The 16842-nt window shown below is 41.1% G+C and overlaps 1 protein-coding gene across 1 annotated transcript in view; it reads right to left on the bottom strand.

The window, feature by feature from the left end:
- The window catches only part of SLC35F4 (solute carrier family 35 member F4), a 183381-nt gene extending 167172 nt beyond the window's left edge, over window positions 1–16209 (bottom strand). The window contains exon 1 of the mRNA XM_081048973.1: window positions 15945–16209. Coding sequence (XP_080905099.1) covers window positions 15945–16047 — 103 coding nt within the window. The 5' untranslated portion in view covers window positions 16048–16209. The remainder of the gene's footprint in view (window positions 1–15944) is intronic.
- Between the last annotated feature and the right edge of the window lie 633 nt (window positions 16210–16842).

The raw sequence follows: 16842 nt of genomic DNA on the forward strand, positions 1-16842 counted from the left end.
AATGATCTTCGCTTTCTTCAGCCTCTGCTGGTTGGAGAACCATCCACGTCTTCCCACCCCTCCTCGGGAGTCCAGCTCCTGAGAAAAGTGGCCACTGGACACCACACAGTGTGGGGGACATCTGTCCTCCCGCCCAGAGTCAGACGCCATTCCTACCTGGCCAGAGTCCGGCTCGCCGCACGAGGTGTCCGAGTGAGTGGAGGCCTCAGTGTCAGATGTCCACAACTCTAGGATCCCACGGAAGCAGCGGACCACCAAAAGGAAGGTGACATCCGCCATGGCCAACAGGGTGGTGTGCCATCCAGAGGCTCAAGAGGCCCACCAATTCACCGAGGGGACACATTTCTCCCAAGCAGATAGCCCCTCCTGTTTCTGGCACCACTCCTCACGGGCTTCCTGAAACTCAGCTGTCATATGTATAAACTTTCCATTACCCCTTTGGGGACTCAGGCCAGTGCTGTACCCTGCTCACTGCACCATGTGTCATGCAGGGTGTCATGCGGGGTCTCAGCTCCTGCTCCCCGCATAAGAACACAGGATATGATGAGGCCAAAAAGGAACACCAATGGCGCCATGGATAGGAGGTTCATACCACTATAGTCTCACTGGCGGCTGGGTTGGAGATGTAGGAAGCAGGCTCCACACGACCCGCAATCCACTGTTTGCTTCTCTGCCAACCAAACAACCAACCAATCCCCTGCGTAGCAACAGCAGTTATATTAGTGGCTAATGGCTAACCTGTAACATCTGATGGCCAACAAACCACAGTGAATGGCCATCTGATTACAGCTGATGGCCATCTAATAACCGAGCCAGCACCTTGCCACGTGAGTCCGAGAGCCTGGAAACTGCTCCCTGGGACTCTGTCCCCACAAATAGTCTTCTGTGATCTAAAGAACCAGATCTTAAAGAGAATGATTGAGGATTTCCAAGAAAAGAGCCCAGCTGTTTCACAGTAAAGTCATAATAGATAAGACCTTGTTGGGAGACAATTCATCATGGGTCTTCCGTTTCTGAACATCTTGTGTAGGATCTGACAGCCTTGTGTTCTGGACTACCTTTTCAAGGCCCGGTAGAGTGAACAGTTTGGAAGATAGAAATAATGTCTCCCTCTAGAACAGAAGGCAGGTTTGTTTACTAATAATGTCTTCCTCTGGAGCAAAGGCTGAGTGGGTGCTATATGTCATTATAAGTGATTGGGATTCCCTCAGCTCAGGAGTCCTCAGGTGTGACTCAAACATACTACATAGTAAGGAAGCCCTTGTGGAACTTGGGGAGCAAGGGGAACCACTGTGAGCACGAAGCTCATGCTACTTGCTAAACTGTGAATAATAAAGTCCTTTGTACCTGACCCAGGTTTCTCCTGTCTTCCGCTAGCGTCCATGAAACTGTACTGGGCTAACTTGCAAGTGAGGTGAGATCTGTCATAGTTCTTAACCTCCCCAACCATTCTCACCACTTCAAAATAGTTTTGGAGTCCTATACTCTAGAATGTAAGCAGATGAACAAAAATCACAAAACATCCAAGAATACTGGCTAAAAATAATAAAAGAAAAAATTTAAAGCAACTTGGAGGAAACAGCCCATTCAAGAGAAAAAAACTTCTAAAACCATATTAGTAATATCCTCAAGGAAAAAAAGAAGCTATTATATCCATAAAACAAAAATAAGATGTAATAATTTTAAAAGAAATATTAAGAAAACAAAAGAGAGCTATTACAACTTTAAATGAAACTTTAAGTGAAAAACTTAGTAGAAGAGTTTGAAAATAAAGTCAGAAACATAGCCTACAAAGTATAACACACAAAGAGATGGAAAACAGGAAAGAAAAAATTAGAATCTGATACTTCATTACAGCATAAGCCATTAAGTCAGCCATCCCACCTCTCAACTTCCTGCTATAAAAGAGAATAAATTTCCCCATTTCTTAGCCAATATAAATTGAGTTTTCTTTACTTGCAGCCAAATCCATCCTGGGGAAACCTTGGGAACCGGTGTGTTTTGGAAAAGGATAAACTGCATTGTGTTCTGCAACAGGGGATAAAAATGGAACCCGTGCCTTTATCAAATAAAGTCCTTCCCCAAACTTGTTCATTTGCCATAATTTTGATGCAAATTGCAGAGTCCAACAACTATGCTATTTCCCATTAGCAAATAACTATATATCTCACAATGCTTCCAATTCCTGATTTTGTGTTATACATGTATGAATATCATCCACAGAGATAGCCTATTCTGTGAGCTTTTTAGGAAACATAAAAAGGATGCAATGTCTGACGATCTGCACCTGGGTAGAAAAGTAGATTGTGCTCTTTGGTGATAAAAGTAGCTTTGCATATCAGTGTAACTTGCTGCCTTATACATCAGCATGTATAATAGTAGCAACCAAAATATTGTCAATGATCTCACAAGAAACCTTTTCTATTGCCTCAAAAGCCAATTCCATCAGAGCCAGTGAAGAGAATGTGGAGTTCTCCTTAACTACCTAGAAGCTAATATCTTTCCAGAAACCATGACTTGAAATCTTTGAATGACATTTGGGAAAACATTTGTATCACCTTTGAGATATTAAAGAGAAAATCTCAGCATAAGCCATTAAGTGATACCCAAAATGGTATCACTCGTGCTGAAAGCCTATGATACCAAACCTAGATTTAATAAATACCTGATCGAACTGCAGTTTCAACCTGTCCCAGAAATGTAATCTTAATCAATCAGTCTGGAATTTTCTGGTGGATCACCAGTAAGGTAATCTGCAGGTGGGCCCTCTCCATCCCCATAGAAAGAAGAGGCAATCTGCATGATAAAAAAGCGTTTCTGTCCCCTTCTCCCCCAAAAAACCATGTCCTCATCTAAAAATAATCCTGGCTTTTCTTTTGTTACTAGCTCCTTTGTCCTACCCTTCTTCCTATAAGAAAGAACCTTCCATTTTGTACAGTCCCTCAGAGCTCCCTTCTAGTTGTTAGGTGGGATGGTGCCCAATTCACGAATCGCTTAATAAAGCCAATTAGATCTTCAGATTTACTCAGTTGAATTATGTGTTTTTAACAGAGAGAAAAAAGAAGCCGATCCTTAGAACAGTCAGTTCAAAGAGAAGTTCATTCTTCACTTTGCTTACACTTTCTCACTGAAAGCTTTAAAGTCACTATTATACTGCAGCTGAAGATCACAATTTCTTTTTTAAACATAGCTCCTCAGGAAAGTAAAGATCCAGAATGACATGTCATAAAATGTCTGTGCAAACAATCTATAGATATCTAGATACACTGCAGGATATATTTGAAGGCTAATTCTGCTTAGACAACCTTAAAATTGAAACATAACTTCATCCTTTTTTTGCTGACAAAGACAGCATGGATGATGCAGATCTCAAATCAAAGATGATTTCATTGACTTGAGTACAAATGAAATGATGTGACATTAATTCAACTTGAAGAATCTATGAGAAGTCTGGTGTTTATTGGTACAAATCCAACCTCTTCCTGCAAAATAAGCTATGGGATCTCTAACTTCATTTGCTACTTCATATCCTTATGAGTTAGACTTTTTAGAAGGTGTTAAAATTTTAATCAAATTGAAATCAACTCGATGTTAAAGATGAGCTGCATATTCCTGTAGCTAAGGCTACTCCAAAATTTCAGCTTCTTATTAATCCAAACTACAAGAGCTTTCTCACTAAAATTCACTTTTGAATACAACTGAAGTTCATGTTTATTTTAGTTAACAAATTTGAATTATTTCAATTTTTTCAGGCACTACCATTAAATTTTGCACCCATTCTCATAAGACAAAAAAAAAAAAAAGATACAATTTGTTGAAATCACCATTCCTATAGCCTGTTCCTAAGAAGTAATAAATGTCTAGTGTAATGAAATAAACTACATAAAAATGTTTTGAATATATGTGCATTTTTGGAGTGAAGGGGTAATTTATAGCTTTATTTAGATTTTCAAAGATTTCTGTGTCCCCCAAAATGTTAAAAAGCACAAATGTTAAAAACTATTGTTTGTACTATAAAAGAAAGTCCTCTAAGATACTACGTAATTACCATGTTAAGTCATAGGTGATTTCTAACACGAATTTAATCCATTGTCATCTTGAAAACTAGCAGTTAAGTTTTCAAATGTGATCTGATCCAAGGCCTAAAACATTGGCCAGGAAGTTCTTATAAAATTGAAATTATCTTTTGAAGTTCAATGCATTAAAAGCTTATTTAAGATACATGACAACTAAGTGCAATGCAGTATCCTGGCCTGGATCCTAGAACAGAAAGAGAACCTTAATGTAAAAACATGGTGAAATCCAAATAGAGTCTAGATTTTAATTAATGGTATGTACCAATATTGGTTCCTTGGTTCTGACAAACATACATTGGTCATGTAAAGTGATAATAATGGGGTAAAACTGGGGAAGGGGTATACAGGAACTCTCTATTATCTTTGCAGCTTTTCTGTAAGTCTAAAAATATTCCAAATAAAATGTGGATTTTAAAAAAACATCAACTCAATTTTTAACAAGGTTTAATCAAGCAACAAATATTTATGGAGCATAAATAGCGACATAAATTATAATTGTAGTTTGTAGTAAGTGCTATAAAGGAAAAGTGCATGAGATGAGAGAGGTGTGAAACTGGAAAGGCCTCTCTGAGGCAGTTGCACTTAATATAAGACCCGAGAGACGGCTAGAAGCCAGGCAGGTCACACCACCAGGAGGAGGGATGAGCTCATTCATCAGCCCAGAGAAAGGACAGGCTGGTGCATATGCCAGTATAACCATAGCACAGTGAGGGCATGGAAGAATGGTGCCATCTGAAGAACTCGACCCTGCAGCACCTTGTAGGCTGGGTTTAGGGTTTTATAGTTTTCCAAAGACATATGGGAAGCCACTGAGGGCTTTAACCAGAGGAATGGCGGGATCTAATTAATGCTTTTTAAAGATCACAAAGGCTGCTACGTGGACCCGGACTAGAAAGGTGAAAGACAAGAAGCTCCTGTTTCAGGTGCTCACAACTTTTTTAAAAATTAAGGAGAATTCTGTATTACATCATCTATATATCACATTATGTGTGCACCATGTGATATATAGGTGATGTACGAGTATTACAGAATTGTACACTTGAAACCTACGTAACTTTACTAACCATTGTTACCCCAATAAACTTTAATTTAAAAAAATAAATAAAAATTAAGGAGAAAAAGTTCTCAACTTCTAATATATTTGTTCTAAAAAGTCCCTGGGAAATAGATAGGTATATGGCTTCTATAGAACCTGCCGCCATAACTCCAGCAGGGAAGATGGTCTCCAAATGGCTCCCAACTCATTCGACCTGGGTCTTTCCTCTAGAATGCCTATGATTAAACATGAAAATGAACAGAAACACATACCAAAGAACTCGTACCAAAATGATACCAAATAATGACACTCATGATACCAAAGTCACACGATCTGGGGTTTGGCAAGATATCAGTAGCAAAACCCTGCCAGATCTTCCACCCATAGGAATCTTAGCTTTCCCAAGGGATAAAGAATTCCTAGTATGTCTGGTTTTCAGGACCATAAAACTATTACTAACACCTCCCTAGTGTCGTCTTGGCATTAGCCCAGGACAAAAGAGAGAAAATCTTAGATTTTACAATAGTATAATTTCAGTCCTCGTTTAACAATATACAGTGTTAAACGCCATCCTATTGAATATCAAATATCGAATATTGAATATTGAATATCTTGAGTCTGAAGAAAGTGGTGTGTTGCCCTATCTGACCTAGAAAAAGAAATATGTCTCAAATATATGGTGATGGAAGGAGAACTGATTCTGGGTGGTGAACACGCAATGGGATTTATATATGATGTAATACAGAATTGTACACCTGAAATCTATGTAATTTTACTAACAAACGTCACCCCAATAAATTAAAAAAAAGAAAAAAGAAAAAAAAAAGAAATATGTCTTCCACATTTGTTGCAACCATAGCACTCCAATACAATGTAATAAGCAGTCCGCAGTGCTGGCTGGGTAATATTGAAATAGAACTCCCTAGGGACTGATAATCCAAACAGACACTTGGATTTTCTCAGTTTACAGAAATGCAGTGTCTATAACTTCACTAAACAGTACCTAGATACACTCTAAGGGCTATCAGGACCCCTCCCCCCCAAAAAATCAGATCTTAAATGAAGCCTACTAGTTGATATGAAAAACTTTTCACACATACATCTGTGAACCGAACAGCTATTAAGGTGGCTGCCCAGACAATCGTTCCTTTTCTCTATACTCATAAACTAACTCTTCCCCCAGTTAGCAGGTTACAGGAGAGAGCCTGTGGCAGCCATGATTACATAACTTGACCCTGCCCCAAACTACCAGTCAATGCGCTCAAGAGTATGCACTTGACACAAATTAGACCAACGAGTCCCTTTCCCCAGGAAAGGGATTTAGAAGTAAGAGATTCTTGCTCAATCTGTCTGGTCTCTTGAACAAAGGACGTATAAACATTGGAACTGCTGGCAGAGTCTATTTTCAACCATTTGGACAAGAAAATAGAGAAAGCCAACCTGCAGCAAGAGACAAGAATGGAGAACATGTGCCAGAAAAAAGGAGATAAAAGGCAGAGAAAGAGGGCTTCCCATTTTCCTCCACAGCCCTCCAGGACCTTATGCTACCTTATCCCCCTTAATCCCTGCCCTTAAAATCCGTGAGAGACACTAGTATCCTTTCAATTGCTGCCATTTTTGCTTAAGCTAGTTCAGGTACAATCCTGTGACAAGAAACTAAACAAGCCCTCAATAATACTCCAGGTCTCTCCATTTTATTGAGTCTCAAATAACTGAGAACTAGCTTGCCCAAATTTTTTAAGCCAAGCTCTCTCAGAGGAAAATCTAATTCCAGCCTCTCAAAACAGATAAATGCAACAACTTGAAAGAAAAATGCTTATCCTAAAATGTTACGTGGAAAAGAAGCAGGGCACAAAATTGTATGTATATCAAAATTATGACTATACTGTAGTGTCACTAAATCAAGAAGTGAACCCTAAATATGCATTAGGACGATTGGAAGGAAATTAACCAAAATAACAGTAGTTATGTTAGGGTCACAAGATTATTTTCCTTTTTCTCTATATTCCTCTGTATCTGTTAGTTAGTGCTTTATAACTTAAAAAATTATAACTACCGTGTTTCCCCAAAAATAAGACCTAACTGGAAAAAATAAGCCCTAGCATGATTTTTCAGGATGACATCCCCTGAATGTAAGCCCTAATGTGTCTTTTGAAAGCAAAAATTAATACAAGACCCGGTCTTATTTTGGGGGAAACACAGTATTATAACTAAGTAAGACTATGAATAGATATGTAAATGCATTTGTAACATAATGATGTATTTTTTAAGTAGAATGTGAAATACCTATTTGTTATATTTGCTACTATATAAATCGCCAAAAAAGGAACTGACCCTTTCAGACTCCACATATAAAAGGAACAATAAAACTTCCATTAAACCATTCCAAATTAATCCTCAGCCTTCACCTCCTCTTCACCTGTTTGCCCTACTAATCCTATCTAATGTTACCCGCCACATCCCCATGCTATCCATTTCCATCTGGAATTCCACCCATCCCCTTCCCACTCTCACCTCCACATGCCCCCAACTCCCCCACCCCTGCATTCTCCTCTACTTTGATGTCTGGGTATTTGCATCTCCATACATGCAAACCCATCTTGCCACCCATCCATAGATCCTAGTCTTGTCTCCTTTGTTTTGGATCAACCCAGTGGAAATAATCTCATCACAAATGGCCTCCAGCCCATTATAAATTATCCCTAAAGGCATTCCAAGTAGCACTGCTCCTTTCATTACAACACCAGGCAAGCCAGAAATGGCTAAGGAGAGGAAGGCAACATCCAAAAATAAAAGCAATTATGAACTTGGATAATTTGTAAATTATCTTGAACACTGCTGTAACACAATTTTCCATAACAATTCAAAGTACGATGTTAGATATGGTGGGAAAAAGTGGTAAACCATTTATTTACAAAAAAATAATGAGCAAGCGTCTTTGAAATCATGAAATCAATTCTATTAGTTTTCTCCATAATCATAACAGATTCCATACATTGAACTGGGCATTGTACCAGACATTCTATATATATTATCTTCCTTAATCCTCACAATGAGCTGTGAAGCAACTATTATTATTCCCATTTTCCAAGAACAAAATTGTTAATTTAAGAGGTCAAGTTACTTACACAAATTTAAAAGGCTAGCAAGTAGCAGACTAGGGTCTTGTGGTCTTTACATTAAACCTAATGGCCTCACCCAGGTCATCTAAGGCTTTTTAAAGGAATTATATCAAACTGAATGTAAAACCCGCATGTTAGCTGGTAGTAGAAGTAGTATTCTATAACACAAGTATTCAGTTTATATGTAAATTTGTATTTTAAGTGAAAAATGCATATCAGAATTAACATTGTAGAAACTACCTCATTATCCATATTAATGACTATGCAATGATATTCAGCATCAACGTAGCCCTTATGTGTCAGTCTAAAACTGTTTACAAAATACTGCCTATCATATACAAAGAAGCATAAAGCTTACTATCAGGTATAAACAGAATATGAACTGGGAGAAACGTTTGGTCCATTCATTTCACCTGCAAGAGACAATTTTATAACTCATCCAGTTAGAGTGCTTAAGTATTATATTCATATTGTACCATGAAGACCAACAGCAATCACTTTAAAGGGAGGGGTGGGCACATTTCATTTCTTATAATTCTAGTAACTTTATACTTACTACTCTGTATTTTTAAAAATTGCCTTACCTCTACCCCATTCAAGTGCAGAAAATATTATGAAGGAAATAGGAAAGATACAAATGAAGAAGTTACCACCACAAAGGTAAAGTGATCATACAATACCATTTGGTGTATTCTCATTCTTTGAATAGGCACATCTGTTTCTCATTCATAGCTAGCAAATTTTTAAAATTTCCTTCCAATCACTACCATCACATACTATTTTTTTTCTGTGTGAAAACAATTGACGCTACAATTTCTTCAAAGGAATCTGTAATCATTCATTCACCAGTACAATAAACTTTATTGAGCACCCAGAATGTACTAGACACTTTGCTTAAGAGGCAAATAAATGAATAAAGATAAGTCCCTTCCCTTCTCAAGCTCTGTGGGTGACATAGCCTGATGTAAATAGCCCAAAATAGTAGTCTGCTAAATGCTGGAACAGAGGTGAGTACATAGTATTACAGAAGCACAGAAGGAAGAGTCACCCAGCCTGGAGCAATCAGGAAGATTTACAGAAGACAGTGCACTTCAACTCAGCCTTTAAAAATAAAGAGGAGCTTTCCAAAGTATGAGGAAGGAGACAGAGGGAGAAGAAGCCATTTGGGCCATGGTGTAAAAGGACACTAAGGAGCAGGAGAGTATGGGACAATAATGTTAATAAAACAATGAGCTGCTTAATGAAACTATGACCAGGATTTGTGGAAGCCATGTGGGATGTGAAACTAAAAAGAAAAATTGAAGTAAAAATCCAACAACTTAAGTAGATGAAGGTGCTTAAATATATGGGAGACTATGTCTACATTAAATTTATAACAAATATATAGACCAATGAGAGAAATGTTCAGTACGAAATAAAAAGTATTTGCCTGTATCTGTGGATATAAAAATAACCAAAAGGATAGTGTTAACCAAAACATTAACACTAATCACCTCTGGGTGGTGGAATTATGAGTAATTTTGTTTTAATCTGTCTTTGCTTCTCTGCCTTCCATATTTTGTGCATTAAGCATGCATTACTTTGGCAATTAGGGAGGAAATGTGTCCTAAAATAGACCAACGTAAGCTGAGCTCAGGTTGTGGCAACTAAGGAGTTTGGACTTAGTTATTCCACAGAAAAATGAAGATTTATTTCAGGCAATTGATTAAGGAAATGAAGGGAGCAGATTTGCATTTTAGGGAATTAAAGGTTGTCAAGGTGAGGCTGGGCAGAAGATGTGATGGATAGAACTAAGGCAGTGACGGTGGGAGGGAAAGTTGAGACAGAACCTGTTCACTGAATATGGGATGTGGGGAGAGGGCGGAGTCTGAGGATAACTCCAGGTTTCTGGGCAATTGGTTAGATACGGATATTGGAAGCTAAAAAACGTAATAAGAAGGCAAAGTCACATTTTAAGGACAGGATGATGAATTTAGTTTTATGTGTGACATGCCTGGAGGACATCCAGGTAGGAATTCTAGTATGATGTTTGAAATGTGGGTCAGAGTTCAGAAAAAGTGGATCTAGAAATACAGACAGATAAGAAATGGTGAGATTGATTAGCTTACTCAGGGAAAATAAAGAGTGAGAAGAGACTGCTGAGGCTGGAAACTTGGGAAAGGCTAAGTCATAGCTGTCAGACAGTCAAAGGAGCCAGAAGTTGGTAGCGTTCCTTTTGGAGACAGGATGGTCAGAGATAGGATCACAGCAGGGGAGAAAGTTTTACTGTACATGTGCAACTATGAATGGAAATTAGCTATAGAACATGGTCACGTACAGGGTATAGCAAAAACTAAAGGCCAACATATGCATGGTACAAAAAGAGGCAACTGGCTACTATCTGAGAAGGTGGAGTGATGAGACAGAGGCAAAGTAAATGGACTCATAGTGTTTACTGAGTGAGATTCTCCCGTAGAGGGTGGGACTCTTTGCTGACTGTCAAAGATGACCTACTGTATGGCTGTTCTGAGACAGTGATGTCCACCCTCTTTTTTACAGAGACTGGTGCCTACAGAGAGGTGTCCCAGGTCTCAGAGTCAGTTGCTGGCAGGCTTAGATTACAATCAATTTCCAAACCACTATGGTTTAATTCACTGCACATCAACATACTGCCTCCTTACACAAGCACAAAAAGAAACCTCACCCTCAAACCTTTGATAATGGAACACAATAAAACAAATGAATTTATCCTTTGACTTGAATTGTGGAAATGAATGACTTCTTATAGTGTACAACCTTCTTATCTCTCTGACCACCACCTTTTATCTTTCAGCTAACTACTGCTAGCCTTCGACCCCACAGAGATTTCCAATCCATTGATCCTCCCCGTTTTCACTCTCCCCAATGGTCTTCGTTTCCTCTCTTCTCTACTTATCAGTTTTCAATTCTATGGTCAATCATTATAATAATACTTTCTTTGCATACATTCACAACTCTTTTGCCCCTATTATTTTATTATACCTATTGGATAATTTGCAACTCTGGTTAAACCCTTCTCTTCACTTGCTCCATGTCTCCACTGTGTCAATGAATACAACAACCTACAGACTGGTTTCACTTTAAATTTGTGACCAGAAACTTTTTGTTTTTACTGTCTTTTTTTTTCAGTTAAAGTTCATTGGGGTGACAATTGTTAGTATAGTTACGTAGGTTTCAGGTGTACAATTCTGCAATACATCATCTATATATCACATTGTGTGTTCACCACCCAGAGGCAGTTCTCCTTCCATCACCATATATTTGACCAGAAACTTTAAATGGATCCTTTAAGGCAGCCAGACCACCTTAAGGTACTTCCCCAGTTTGTTCACTCTCCCTATTTAAGTATTCACATCTTCTCTCTCCTCCAACCTCTACCTCTTCTCAAATTCTCATTCTCAGTGGATGACCTTGCTTTCTATTTGGAGAAAACTAAAGCAACCCAAAGAAAACCTCAAGAGACCCCACCATCTCAGTTACCCACCTTCCAGAACTTGCACCTGTACACGTTGCCCTATATGTTCCTTTCTAAAGCAATGTCTGTTCCCTTGTGCACTAGATTTAATACCCTATCTCTCCAACATCACAATTTTTTCTTTCTCTAATGAGTCATTCTCATGTTACATGCAAACATGCTGAGATTTCTCTTATCTTAAAAACAAAACAAACAAACAAAAAACTTCCTTAACCCTACAACCACTAATCCCTCTTCCTCTTTGCACAAAACTCCTTGATGAGTCGTCTATACTCAGGTTTCCAATCCCTTCCTCTCATTCTCTGTAAACACATTCTAATGCATTTTATGCCACTTTACCTGCTCATGTCAAAGTCACCAATGATATACCCAGTTGCCAAATTCATGGTCAGTTATCAGTCTTCATTTTACTTGACCTTTCATCACCACTGGACTCAAATAATCCCTTCCCTCTGAAACTCTTTTCTGGCTTCCAGGGTATCACATGCTTCTGGATTTCCTTCTACCTCCTTAGGAGCTCTTTCTTGGTCTCTTAATGGTTTCTCCTTTTCTCCCCAACCTCTTAACATCTGAGAGCCCCAGAGTTCAAGCCTTGTTCCTCTTCTCTATATACATTCACTCTTTGGAAATCTCATCAATATTAGGCTTTAGATAACATCCAAATGCTGGAACATCCTTAATTTATACCTCCAATGAGACATCTCCAGCCTTATTCAACATCTCCAACTACATTTAACCTTTCCAAAAAGTTATCCTTACCCCCAACCCCTAAACTTCTCTGCCTTGCAGCCTTTCACACTTCAGCCACTGGCGACTCAAACTTGGTCAAATCAGAAAAGATGGGAACACTTTTTACTCCTTTCTTTCTTGCAGATACCATAGCCAATTCATCAGGAAACCCTATTGGCTGTAATTTCAAATATAACCAGAATCTGACCACCTCTCACTACCTCTATTGCTACCACTCTGATTCAAACCATTATCACTTCTCACCCAGGTTATTACAATAACATACTAACCATTCTCTCTGCTTTCATGCCTGCTCCAACAGAGCAATCAAATTGATTCTTTGGAAAGGTAAGTCAAGTCACATCACTCCTCTGTCAAAACCCTGAAAAGACTCCCCATTTCATTCAGAGTACAAGCCCAATGACTTGCAATGGTCTATAAGACCCTACTTTATCTGAGCCCCTGTATGACCTCATCTCCAACCTCTCTCCCAGTTGTTCATCCCACTTCAGCCATGCAGGCCTCCTTGCTCTTTCTCTAGCACGCCAGGCATGCTTCACTCAGAGCTTTGCCCTGGCTCTTCCCTCTGTCTGGAACATCTTCCTCTCAATGTCCACATGGACAACTCCCTCATATCTTCAGGTCTTTGCTCACTTGTGACCTCCTCAGTGAGGCCTTAATTGACCACCCTACTTAAAATTGCCACAATCGCTAACCCCCTCAGAATTTTTAAATCTTTTTTACACTGTTGCAAATTTTCAAAGCAATTTGTAATTTTTATATTTTTCACCTTGAAATATAATTTCATAATTGGTTTATTACTTACTGTCTGTCTCTTCCCACTAGAACTTAAGCTCTAAAAACAAAAATACTTTTGTCTGTTTTGTTCACTGATGGATTCCTAGCACAAAAGTGATGCTCAGTTGACAACTATTTAATGAATAGATCTATTTCCCATACAGATCATAAGTAACTCGAGGCTAGACAAATGCTTTCATCCTCTCTGTACCATACATATATGTATCAGAATAAAATATACATATTTGTGTCAGCCTGACTACTAGAATTTGTTCTCGACAAGGTACTCGTTTTCCTGACTGGCAGAGTGGCATCAGGATGTAGTAACAGGACACTCATCACTGATGTGTATTCTTAGAGGTGAGTCTCTACCTACCTCTAAAAAGATAAACAGCATAGATATCAAGAGATCACCCCATCTGGAAGCCTCATATGCAACCAGACAGAAAATGGGAAAGTCATCTTGCCTTCCCATATTATATACTCCTCTCCACAGCCTTTTCGTAAATATATCCCTCCCTCCAGACTTCCCCCAAGCAGTTGCTCATTCCTGATAACAGCTAAACCAATTTACCATATTATACTGGTTTGCTTCAATGTGTATGTTTAGTAGTTGAAGCCTGAATTAAGGGCAGGGTTATTTCATGGTGCTCGGCTGCCTGGCTCTCTTCCAGCTCTCTTCTCTCCTAGCCTGTTGTTGTGCAAAATGGCAACTTCTTCCTACTTCCAAAAGCACAAGCATCCTGAAAGTTAGTTCAGTATCACATAATTCTCTGTCTATGTGAGTTTCTCTGCCTTCACTGTTTCAACTCCATGGCCTAAAGTGAGGTAAGTGCCCGTCACAAATAACTATGCCAAGTTCATCTTTATCCCTTTTGTCTTCAGTTAGTGTCTTGGCCAACACTCAGCCCTCTTTCTGTCCTGTTATTGCATGGCAAATGAAACACATAGAGCTACTTCAACAAGTAGAAAAAGATAATATGAATGTGTTTTTATTTAAAATGTCACTTTTCCAGTATTCTTTTGGGTTTGTTCTTTATTAACCAAAGTTCCATTGTTATGAAAATTATAACAATCTACTACCCTGAGTTTTGTAGTTTCACAGAGAGCTTCTACATTCTCCAAGCAATCAAAATCCATGATTCCTAACTAAAATATTCAAAGGTGAAATCTAAGGAATCTCCACATGGTAATGTCAGTGCCTTCATGTAAGTTTCTAGGGGTAAAAAAGAAACCCTTTGCTGATAGGAAAAAAAAAAGTTTTTGAGTCTATAGTACAAAGATTCAAACTGCATTCCACAGCACGTTATTTTCTTTCCAGAAAATTCTAACACTATATCATTACTTTTGTATGGAAAATGAATAATGTACGCCTCTAATGCTAAAAACAGCTAGACAGAAACCATCCAAATCAGATAGGCCTTTCCTGAAGCCAAATGAAATCTTGAACTAGAAAATATCTGTGTGAGGACAGCCCATGGAAGAAAGCTCTTGAATTATTATTCAATATAAATGGAGTATATGGAGAGAAATGGAGAGAAAGTTACATGGAAAAAAAGAAAAGTATCCCTGGTCTATGTGTCAGGGTTTGTCTGCTTCAGAGAAATTGCAACGTTGACTGTACCCTAAAATGTCCCAGGAAAATACCAATCAGAAATGCTTCTAGGAGCTTCCAAGCCTTCTGGTTAAAATTAACAGCAAAAACATTAATTGAGCTCCGTCTATTGCAATAGAAATGTATTGATATAGAAAAAGTGAAATCCCACCTGCACAGGAATTAAGCCGCAGCTACTCCCCCAGTTGAGAAGGGGCGAAAATGAGGCAGCAGAGCTTACGCCAGCAAATATAGACGGTGGGTTTGTGTGTTGGGGGAGGGGGCCAAAGTAGAGCGCACCTCATCTCCCTCCCAGCAAAACTGCTCCAGAAATGGGAAAGCATCCGCGCCGCAGGACCTCACTTAGCCAGAAGAAAGCTGGCACCCAGCAGAACAGCCTGCTGGGGCTCAGAGGAAGACGCGACGTGCCCTGGCGACGCTTCTCCCTCGCACCCACCCCACCCCCAGTCATGTGCACGGCCTCTGACTCCAAGCTCTGGGACTCGGAGACCCGAGCAGGTTCTTTCTCCGCCCGGGATGGCGAACCTCCCAAACACGTTTTGACAGGAGTAATTCCCGCGCTGGCAATGTCTCAGCAGCCCAAAGCGAGCAAGCTGACCTAGCGGGAGCCGGGACCCAAGTCTGGTTCAGCAGCCCTGGCTGGTCCCACCCCCGAATCTATCCAGCCTGCGTCCCCAGCGCCCCGCCGGCAGCCTGGCACCCAGTAGGGGCTTTCGGGAGTGTAGTCCCAAAGGCTGACTTTTCCGCTAAGTAAACAGCCCTGTTAGCCTGCTCCGGTCGTAAATAACCAGGGGTGAGCGGGCCGACAGCCGTCTGGAGCGCTCACCGGGTCCTTTCTGCGCCTCCGCCCCCAAGGCTGCGAATGTTTCCAAACTCCTAGGCGCAAACGACCGGAGCCCCATTTTTCTTCCATGGTTCAGGACCGAGGACAGCGCACACACTTTGGCCCACTGGCCCCACTGCCAAGAGGGTGGCGTTGGCGGCTCAGGCAAGGCTGCAGGTGTCCGGACGATTCTCCCTCTCGCATCCCACCCCCCTCCGGCGCTTCGAGCAGGGCAGCCCCGCGGCATCTTACTTTTCTGGCTGGAGTAACCCGGGTAATAGCCATAGTAGCCTGTGATCCGCAAGATCCGGTCCTCGATGGTGGCCACCCCGTTGGGAGCCGCCTTGACATCCATAGAGAGCGTGGGGCGGCGGCCCCGGGCGCGGCGGGGAGGAGAGCGCAGCGCGGGCCCCGAGGACGGGTGCAGGTGCCTCCACCGGTGCTGATGCTGCAGCTGGTGCTTCCGCGCCCGGGCTCTGACTCCGCCGTCCGGCGCAGCCCCGGCGCCGCATCACAGCAGCGGCGGCGGCGGAGCAGCCCCCACTCTGGCCGGCCTCTCCGTCAGCCTGGCAGCTCGCCCGCCCGCCACCCGGCGCTCTGCTGCCCGAACAGCGCCCCCTCACCTCGGACGCCCACCGCTGCCGGGGCCGGTGTGGGCGCCCCTCCTGGCCGCCAACTCTCATCATCAACCCTATTGCGTCCCTTTTTGAAAGAGTCGACATCCCCCCAACCCCACCTGACATAAGGAAGAGAAGGTGAGACGGGGGCAGGGGCTCAGAGAGGAGGGGTGGGGGTGGAAGAGACCCACGCGGAACCCAGGGCTGCTAATGCGATAGGTGCACACTGTCGCTCCGGAGATGGTACCTCCAGGGCGCCCCCGGGCCTTGCTCCACGTTTGGCGTCGACATCACCTGCGGTCTGCTGATATATACAAGCGTTTGCAGGCGTTCATCAGTTCTCGCAACTTGCCTAGACGACGGAGAGTCTTTTTTTTTTTTAAGAAATGAAAAGAAAAATGAGGCCCCAGCAGGTGGTACGTGGAGTGAGTATCCAGGTATTGTGGACACAAAGACTTTAAGAGATCAAGCAAGCGACAACCACGTCTGACAGTCTAGGTCCGGACCTTCCATCCTCTCAATGAAAACATCAA

This window comes from Rhinolophus hipposideros (genome assembly GCF_964194185.1).
Source record: "Rhinolophus hipposideros genome assembly, chromosome: 5".
In the NCBI taxonomy this organism is placed as follows: Eukaryota; Metazoa; Chordata; class Mammalia; order Chiroptera; family Rhinolophidae; genus Rhinolophus; species Rhinolophus hipposideros.